The 10,529-nt window shown below is 40.2% G+C and overlaps 1 protein-coding gene across 1 annotated transcript in view; it reads left to right on the top strand.

The window, feature by feature from the left end:
• LOC310804316 (rhotekin-like) overlaps positions 1 to 10,476 on the top strand; it is a 20,003-nt gene extending 9,527 nt beyond the window's left edge. Inside the window, exons 11-14 of the mRNA XM_083669488.1 lie at positions 4,219 to 4,323; positions 5,128 to 5,145; positions 5,500 to 5,587; positions 9,601 to 10,476. Of these exons, the coding sequence (XP_083525614.1) occupies positions 4,219 to 4,323; positions 5,128 to 5,145; positions 5,500 to 5,587; positions 9,601 to 9,607 (218 nt within the window). The 3' untranslated portion in view covers positions 9,608 to 10,476. The remainder of the gene's footprint in view (positions 1 to 4,218; positions 4,324 to 5,127; positions 5,146 to 5,499; positions 5,588 to 9,600) is intronic.
• Positions 10,477 to 10,529: the final 53 nt, after the last annotated feature.

Here is a 10,529-nt window from a genome sequence, read left to right as displayed (position 1 = left end):
CATTTTTGTTTTAATTTTTTCAATTTCATTGTTGATACGCCTCACCTCGCCCTTGCCCACACTAGAGATCTCAGGGTGAGGTCATACATGAAACCCTTACAGCACATCTACAGTTGTTGACTATATGCATGCATGCGTGCCTGTGTGTTGACGACAGAAGGTATTTATGACAAGGGTGGGACTTGATAAGTATCACTTCGTGGAACACAATAATTCTCCTCAACTGTAACAGCACAGTATTCCTCATGTCTCTATATCTTATCTCAACTGGTTTTGACTAGTTGAGATTTGATTCATGGAGTAAATTTGTCAGTTCAAGTGAAATATCTAAAAATCTAAAAGCTGCAGGTGACAGAAGGCATTCTAACACAAGCCAAAGCTTTCAAACTGAATTCCTTCATTATCACATCTGTAAACCCATAATCTAGATAGCCTGTCACATATTTGTTGGCTGTCGCCTCCGATTCTATGAAGAAAAACCTGCCTGTGAGAATGTAGAACCTGTGCTTCTGATTTCTCTGCGTGTTTTAACGTTTGAGAAATGTTACCGTTGAGCCTAGTATTAGGGTGTTAAGTCAGGGCAGTTGAAAGACTTCATGGCAGATAAAAGATTTGGACGTAGTAGTAGTAGTAATTAACACAGTCTGCCCAAAATAATTTAAAAAATGCCCTCCCTGTAGCCATGTCTGAAAGGCAAGGTCTGTTATACAAACCCACAGTAACAGTCAGACAACTCAGCATCAGGGCTGGAACAAACCTCAAACGCACATGTTTGATACTGTTCCTGATTCCATGCATTACGGTGAGCCCAACCTTCACCAGCCTCCAATGGAATAGACTTGCCTTGTCTTACACTCAGCGTCTTTGTTTTTCCTCTGTATAACATCTGTTACACCATTAGTGCTTATTTTGAAACCCAAAATAAGCAAAATACATCACATTTTTGATATGTTGATCATTGTTTATGCTTGTATTCTGGACTTGTACAGACCTACTTATTTAAGTTAATTTGGAATATTTGTGGCTCTGTTATACTTATTTGAAATTCATGACATTGGATGTTGATTGCAGACGAAGCCTGTGGAAGGGTCTGGTTAGACCACTATCTGTGTAGACCAGTAGACCTCACTCAGTGTGTCCAAGTGTGTGTTCCTCTGTGTCTGTGTCTGTGTGTGTGCCTGTGTGCATGTGTGGGTGTGTGCATGCCTGTGTGTGAATGTCATTTGATACTGGTGGGTGTTAATGGAGTCAAAATTATACCTGTCAGATAAATTTTTAACCTTTATAAAAGAGACAGTTAATCATTTAATGACATGGTATACCTGAAAGTCAAGGTATACTTGTAATACTTTACCACAATACTGAACCTGCTTCTACACAGAACACAGAGACAAAGGAATGATGAATCTAACCAACTATTTATGGTACTGTATGTTGTGCAACTTAAGACAAGGTATTGTGAGTATACATTTTCCAATGTCCCACAAACGTACATTTTAATATGCAGGTGTGTGTGCAGGACTGCGTGTGTTGTTGGGTGTGTCTGTCTGTCAGGAATTTTAGACCTCAGATATTTTACGTCATTGTCTGACACTGAAGTGTTTGTTGATATTGTAGCGTCATAACATTAGCTGAACATCAGGTGAAAGACAAGCTCTGGGCAGCAACTCTTAGTTTGCTGGAATCTTTACCCTTAAGCTGCTTTATTGACTGGGTCTGTGTTTCTTCTCTGCATTCTTTCTGAAGGACGTCTTTTGTTTTCCTCAGAAGTCATTGGTTGGAGCTAGAGCAGCATTCCAATAAAAACAGGAAAATAGCTGCAGTGACGGCATGAGACATGTCAGAGAGGTCTTTATGTATGAGGACATAGCCTACACACACACACACACACACACACACACACACACACACACACACACATATACACACACACACACACACCACACCTACACAACACGTCATGACAGAAATATGCAGTCAATTAACAGTGATCAATACTTTTGTCAACATTGATACTTTTTTCAACATTGACATGCAGGCAGAAGGTAGATTCAGAGACAGTAGTGTGTTATTGCAGATGGGATTCTCTGGTACACTTATATGTAGATACAGGTGTTGAGGTTAACACTAGTATATGTGTGAGAGATACAGTGCCTTGCCTAACTCAAAAAGTTTGGATTTGAAATCAAGCAAAGTTAAAGTTAAAGTACAGATTTTCAACTTTTATGTGATTTGTGTACAGTACCAGTCAAAAGTTTGGACACACCTTACCAAGAGTGTGCAACACTGTCATCAAAGCAAAACCATTCAAAAATTACACCACTTTTTATGCATAGTCCCCCTATTTCAGGGTACTCAAAAGCAATGGGACAAATCCAAAATGTCCAAAATAAGCATTCATGTTTAGTATTTGGTCGACAATCATGCATGCAATAACTGCCTGAAGCCTGCAACCCATTGACTCTACCAGACGCTGGGTGTCTTCTCTGGTGATGATTTGCCAGGCCTGTACTGGAGCCATCTTCAGTAGTTTTTTGTTTTGAGGTATTTTTGCCTAAAATCTTATCATCAGGAAATGAAATGCATGTTCAATTGGATTTAAATCTGAAGATTGACTTGGCCAGTCAAGACCTTTCCACTTTTTGGCTCTGAAAATCTCCCTAGTTGCTATGGCAGTATGGGGGTCATTGTCTTACTGTATGATGAAGCACCATCCAATGAATTTGGAAGGATCTGCTTGCACTCGAGCAAACAAGATGTTTCTGTACACTTTAGAATACATTCTGCTGCTGCCATCAGAAGTTACAATCATCAATTAAGACAGGTTAGTAAGTTTTAGTGGCAAGTATAGATGCCCAAACCCTGTATGCAACACTGTATGCTGTAAAACTTGGGCAGATCCTTTTTTTCTCCAAACTTTCCTCTTGCAGTCACTCTGGTACATGATAATATTCATCTTACCTGTCCACAATACATTTTTCCAGACCTCTGCAGGCTTTTAAGGTACTTTTTAGCAAACTGCAACTGGCCATCTTTTGCGAGGAAAACTAGTGGTTTGCACCTTGCAGTGAAGCGTCTGTAGTTTGTCTGGTGACGTACTGTATTCTGCAGATGGTAGTCTCTGACACATTCACACCTACCTCCTGGATAGTGTTCCTGATCTGTGGGACAGTTGTTTTGGGGGTTTTCTTAATTATGGTGAGCATTCTTCGATCATCCACTGTGGATGTCTTCCTTGGCCTACCAGCCCGTCTGCAATTTCAGAGCTCACCAGTGCTTTTTTTTTTTCTTTTTAATGATGTTCCAAGCTGTTGATTTTAGCAAGCCTAAGGTTTTGGCTAAGCCTTTAATTACTTCCTTGACTTTCATTGACATTATCTATCTGCTTTCTCACAAAGTCTCTTTACAAGATGTTCCTAAGAGATAGTTATTGTTTCAGTCGACATCAGCAAAGTAATTATGAATTTCCTGTAAGATACCCCTCTTACCACCGGTGCTTTTGTTTATTTTTTATGACGTTCCAAACTGTTGATTTTGGCAAGCCTAAGGTTTTGGCTATGTTTATTTTTCAGATTTTTCAGCCTAATAATAGCTTGACTTTGATTGACACCTCTTTGGTCCTCATGTTGACAGACACCAATAGCAAACTCCAAAGGCAAATCCAAAGCCTAGAATCAAAAATACACATTAACAGATCTCTTATGCCTGCACAAATGATGTGACGGAACACACCTGACTTACCAGAAACACCTGTCAAGCCGAATTGTTGTTCGGTACTAAAATAGGAGGACTATGCATAAAAACTGATTTCTGAATGGTGAAACCAATAAGTACACAAATACCATCAAATAAAAGCTGACAATCTCTACTTTAACCTCATACAGGTAGTAATTATTTAATTCAAATCAAACTTCTGGAGTGTAGAGCCAAAAGAAGAAAAAATGCTTCACTGTTCCATTACTTATGCAGGGCACTGTATTCCACCAGACATCATACACACAAACTGATTTACTGTCCATACATAATGCATGGACTGATGTCCATGTATGTCTTGATTTATGTTATACATCCTCTTGGTTAAAAAACAAACAGAAAGATCATGTGTGTACTTGCAGCTTACTGTTGGGGAGCAGTCAATGTGAATGTACTGTATGTATGTTACAGAATATACACCAAAATTGAAATAATTGTGAAATTCAAATGGCTCTACTTTCGCAGGTCAATGGAAGCAGTGTTGTGATGACCTGATGAAGATTGAAGTGCCTTCGTCCAGGAAATCCATTCTCACCACAACGAAGCAGGGCTCGCTGTACCACGAAATAGGTGACTATTGATACCGTAGAATCAACTCTACCATCACAAGCACAGTGTCTGCTGACACGCTACAGACAGTGATTCAGATATCCATTCAATGTCCAATAACATTATTGGACACGTTTAAACAAATTATTGAATTGAATCTATTTTATATTCGCAATATTGTAGTTAGTGTGATTACCTTACAAATCTGTGCAACCTAAACTGTCTCACACACACACACTGTATCGAGATCTCAGATGGAGGAGAAACCTGTTTTCAGAGCAAACAGCAGGATCCAAAGAAGAGATAATTATGTGTCCTCCTATGGCTGATCTTAGACAGCCCTAGATTGTCCTGCTGCTGTCAATGGCTGCATTATCTGCGACACCTACCCTGCACCACAATGACTCAGGCTGATCAGGGCCTATTCAGCTCCAGTCTTCTGCAATATGTCTCTAGGCAACCAAGGGGAACAGAAATACATCAATACTCATCACGTGGACGTGCGCTGCGCCAAGAAGAACATTCCTAGTATTCCGAGAGAGTAGAGGAATGAGAGATTGATGGAGAGAGAGATGGAAAATGAGAATTTGATGAAGAGACGTGAATGATGAGAAAGTGATGAAAGTATGAAGGAAAGAGTCACTTGAGGAAATGATAGAAGAAAATGGGCTAGAATGTTTTGGATCCTCATGCTTATGCAAATATTTGTTTTTCCTTTATTACTCCACACCTTGCCTCCACTTATCTTTAATTTTGTCCTTTTGTGATTCTTCCATTTCATGTCCTTCCTCCGCCTCCATCCCTCCTTCCCCTCCTCCTCATCAGTGACCCCTTCTTCCCCAGGTGAGGGTCTGGTGATCCAGGATGTGGGTATGTGCTGTGTCAAGAAGAACATTCCAAGCTTTCCGAGAGAGCAGAGGAATGAGAGATTGATGGAGAGAGAGATGGAAAATGAGAATTTGATGAAGAGACGTGAATGATGAGAAAGTGATGAAAGTATGAAGGAAAGAGTCACTTGAGGAAATGATAGAAGAAAATGGGCTAGAATGTTTTGGATCCTCATACTTATGCAAATATTTGTTTTTCCTTTATTACTCCACACCTTGCCTCCACTTATCTTTAATTTTGTCCTTTTGTGATTCTTCCATTTCATGTCCTTCCTCCACCTCCATCCCTCCTTCCCCTCCTCCTCATCAGTGACCCCTTCTTCCCCAGGTGAGGGTCTGGTGATCCAGGATAAGTCAGTATCTGCTGAGGTCCGTACTCTGCTCATGTCCTACTACAGGTAGAGTACAGTACCGTACCAGGACATCATGCACAGCTACACACTAGTATTAGCCTACTGTAACCCCACACTGTGCTCTCTGTTACACACATTCACGTACAGTAACTTTATACATTCACCCTCTCCAACCCACAAACACCCTGATGAATATAGGTACCTGATGAATGTAGGTAATAGTAGTTCTAAATTAGCCAATAGCATAGGCTAGCAATGTTGGTGTAGATTATAGCATAGCTGGCACCCACATGGAAGTGGAAATGTGAGATTATGGCAACTTCATTGAGCAATCCATTGACTCAGAGATATTCAATGTAATATTGATATTAACAGAAGGTAATGACACTAACCTGTCTGTCAGACTATCAGAATGACACTAATCCCTATTACTCATGCTTTGTGAGACAGCAGACAAAGCTACTGAACACAGGTTAACATAGGCCTCTGTCTAACCTCGTCCCAGAGAGAGAGAGAGAGCTAGCTGGTAGGCGAGATTAACCACAGATAGACCATAGACCCCTGGTGGTTTCAGTCAGAATTAACCAGGTCATGAGCGGTTTGGTTTCGCATGAGTCATCTCAACCGAACCTGATAAACAGCTCACTGTTAACAAACTCATAGACACACTGTTCTTCTAAGAGAGTGTGAATCATCAAACACTCTTTGTTCTGCTGTGTGTTTGACTTATCCAGATGGCAAACAGTAGAAGTGGCTAACATAAACCAGGGCCTTAATCTATGTCAGAGTGCCCTATTCTACAGATATCTGAGTGAAATTGAAGGATGTATACAGAGCGAGGCCAGGGGTGGGTCAAATGGTGTTACAGGCTGCTCAATGGGACAGGTTGTTTCACAGAGTCTGTTGCGTTGGCGTGTAGGCTAATACATGACGGAATGGGAATATAAGTGGGTGCAGTTGTTATAATGAATGCCTTTGTTTACAGTACATGCAGTTTGTACTGTCTATTTTAGTACAGCAGTAGTGCAATATACACTCACTGAACACTTTATTAGGAACACTATACTAATACTGGGTAGGGCCTCCCTTTGCTCTCCAAACAGCCTCACTTCTTTGTGGCATTGATTCCACAAGATGTTGGAAACATTTCTTTGAGATCCTGGTCCATGATGACATGATTGCATTCCGCAATTCCTGCAGATTTTTCAGGTGCATTCGCAAGCTGTGAATCTCCCGTTCTGCCACATCCCAAAGGTGTTCTACTGGATTCAGATCCGGTGACTGGGAAGGCCACTGAAGAACACTGAACTCATTGTCATGTTCATGAAACCAGTTTGAGACGACTTTTGCTTTGTCACATGGTGCATTATCATGCTGGAAGTAGCCATTAGAAGATGGGTAAAATGTGTCCATGAAGGGATGCACATGGTCAGAAACAATACTTAAATAGGCTGTGGCATTCAAGCGATGATTGATTGGTATTAACAGGCCCAAAGTGTGCCAAGAAAACATTCCCCACACCATTACACCACCTCCACCATGAGAAGGTGTACAGGTGTTCCTAATAAAGTGTTCGGTGAGTGTATGTAGTAGTAATAAATACTGTATGTGTCACTATACTAATGATGTTTGGATTGGAATATTCAGAAGCAAGGTATTTTAACCAAGTACACTATCATCCTCATTTCTACAGTTATGCTATCCTCATTCCTTCATGTTGACACTCTCAATCTGTTTTATTCTCATGTTTCATGCAAGCAGTCTGTAATGTACCTTTGTCTTCTATTGTGAGATGTTTGATGAGCACCATTCATGTCTTATTCATAATCCCAGTTTGACAGCTTGGCAGCCTCTCAAGATTCATAATCGCTCTAACTGTAGTAATGATTCTGCCACGGGGAAAAGAGCTGAGGAATGCTGTTGATCTAAGATCTGCAGATCCTTGTGGTTGGCACATCATTGTGGTTGCACTTGGTTGCGCAACATGTTGACACAGCCGTTTGGCTGTGGTGGGTGGGGAGGGGGATGGCGTGTATCGGGATCATGGTTGAAGCAGGAGGAGGTGAAACAGAGGTGAAAGATACTGTAGAATATGTCACCATGTGTAAGTGGCCACAGTTAAATAGGCACTAAAGGTGCTTCCAGTGGCATTTGTTGGTACAGTTCTGATACTAGAAAATGTATGTTGTGCTGTGGCACTGTCACAACAGTTATTGTAGAGCAGATGAACGTCAGATGAACGACCTGTGCATTATTGCACAGGTCCTTGTTAGAAGATTTTTGATGAACTTGGTTCCATTCGGAAGGAGGGATGGTGTGAAGTAGTGACCCTGTGTACTGTATTTCTACAGTGTTAAAGGTGCCATATGTAACATTCCATTTCTTATGGTTGTAATGACTATGTTTAATTGGTAGTGATCAGAGAATGAGATCCCTTTCATTTATGAACGTTGTTTTGGACCTGAAAAGCGCTTTCTAAAATCTAGTGTCTAGGGGGAGCGCAGGTTTGTTACAATTGGCCAGGGGTATTCTCAGGGAGTGTACTCTGTCTCTGGGATAGTAGCTGCCTCTTCAAATCGTACACGCATGCAGAAACACCACACATAATGTCCTTCACTGCAAGTCCATTTCAGGGGGGTTATATTATTATTAGGGAGGATGTTACACACAGCTTTTTTAATAATTGTATTCCAGTATAATCCATTTAGTAGTATTGTGTGAATCCAGTAGAATCCAGCCAGTGCATTCCTTAATGCTAGCAGAGGGGTGTGGGTTGGATTGCAGTTCTGCTACAGTATTCACATCACAATCCTCACTGTCACTTTGCCATCATCCTTCTGGTTATATAACTGGGCCTTGGCATAGCTGTCCTCATACCATAGCTAACCAGCTACCTCACTTCACAGAAGTGAAGCATGTAGGGCCCAGCTACCTCACTTCAGCATTCAACCTCAGTGGAATGAGCTGTGTAAAAATAGGATGAAGAAGCCTTACTGTATTCCCTGTTTCCAGACTAAGTGGATGAGTGGTTGAATGTCAGACAAGAACACTCCCTATTGTTGGTGTCATTCTTTTCTTACAAATAATTTAATAAATTCATCACCTGAAGATATGAATATCTATACTACTATACCCCCTATAGTCTCATACTCTCATATCTACTAGAGTTTAGCACAGGCATGGGCAAACTACGGCCCACGGGCCGGAACTTACATGTGTGAGCAAACCTTTTCGGTGATGAACTACAATAAATCAAAGCACAGATCTCGACTTAATGATGAACACTTGTTTGCCATACTGCGTCTTTCAACCTCAAAAATAGCACCTGACTTGGATAAGCTTGTAAAACAGGGTGAGCAACTTCACTGTTCACATTGATTAGCCATGGGAAAAATGCACTCTTAGTGATGCTAAGAATACCGTTTCCTGATACTGGAAATGACCTGGAAATGAAAATAGTAAATGTTACATGAAAATGTTACTTAAAGTAATAAGACAAAAAAATGTAACTGTGATTAAGAGTATCTGGTGATAATATGTTGACTGTAACACAAAGAATGTGCATTATAATTTGAGATAAGGCACTGATGTACTGTAAAATATGAAAGTGATAGCCTATTATTCTGTATTTTGTCTTTTGTACTTACTGATACTTATGTCATTGTTAAAAAAACAGGACTTTAAACAGAGGGACATTGGGTGAAAATAGGTCTCTTGAGAGCCTGTCCTTTGGAAAAGAATGTGATTCACTTGAACATCAGTGCACATGCAAACATATTTTTGGTTTAATAAATTTGTAATTGAGGTACATAGAGCAGTGTGTGTTGAATGCAATGTAACATCAAGTATTTCTAAAAACCCCACCCCACCTGGTATTCAAGACCAAATGTGGCCCCTGAGCCAAAATGTTTTCCCACCCCTAGTTTAGCACTTAGCCTTTAGTTCTTTCTGACGTGATTATATAAAAGGATGATAATGAATGGAGTGATATGAAACACTGATTGTTTGTTGTAGTCACTCATTGTCCTTGTCTCTTTCTCTTTGTCTCTCTGTTTTAGTTATTGACATGTCATGTGGTGCCGGAGCAGTGAGGGCCGCTCCCAGTGTGCTGATGGGAGGTCTCATCCTCATAAAGATAAGATATTATATACAGTACCAGTCAAAAGTTTGGACACACCTTGCCAAGAGTGTGCAAAGCTGTCATTAAAGCAAAAGGTGGCTACTTTGAAGAATCTAAAATATAAAACATATTCTGGTTTGTTTAACACTTTTTTGTTTACTACATAATTCTATATGTGTTCCTTCATAGTTTTGATGTCTTCAATATTAATCTACAATGTAGAAAATAATTTTAAAAAAGAAAAGAAAAACCACACTTTTGACTGGTACTGTAGATCAAATATTCCATTCTCACATCATCCAGAGCAGCACCCACCACCACCTCACGTAGCCTATGGTTTGAACCCTGACCCCAGACTTTGGACACCTCAGCATCCTGAGGGAGAGTGGATGTGGAGGCTGAAGAGCACTCCTCTAACAACTCCTACTACTGTAAATATGACACAGTGACAATGTGAATATGAAGAATAGTAAACAGAATATATTTTACACTGCTTTTGTTTTCATCACCATTTCACAGCTTTATTTGATCATCACTGTGGAAGTCTTCCTTGGCCTACCACCATGTTTGCGGATTGCTGAGCTCACTAGTGCTTTTGTTCTTTTTAATGATGCTTCTTTGGAAGTCTCCAACAATCTACCAGAATTTCCTCTTACCACCGGTGCTTTTGTTTATTTTTTATGATGTTCCAAACTGTTGATTTGGGTACTAAAATAGGAGGACTATGCATAAAAACTGATTTCTGAATGGTGAAACCAATATGTACACAAATACCATTAAATAAAAGCTCAGAATCGCTATTTTAAAAATTGTTTGCTTCACTGTCCCATTATTTACGCAGGGCACTGTATGACTTGAATAAAATAC

Source organism: Argentina silus (genome assembly GCF_951799395.1).
Source record: "Argentina silus genome assembly, chromosome: 5".
Taxonomy (NCBI): domain Eukaryota; kingdom Metazoa; phylum Chordata; class Actinopteri; order Argentiniformes; family Argentinidae; genus Argentina; species Argentina silus.
Note: the sequence above shows the minus strand (reverse complement) of the source record. Positions and strands in the feature narration are given on the sequence as shown.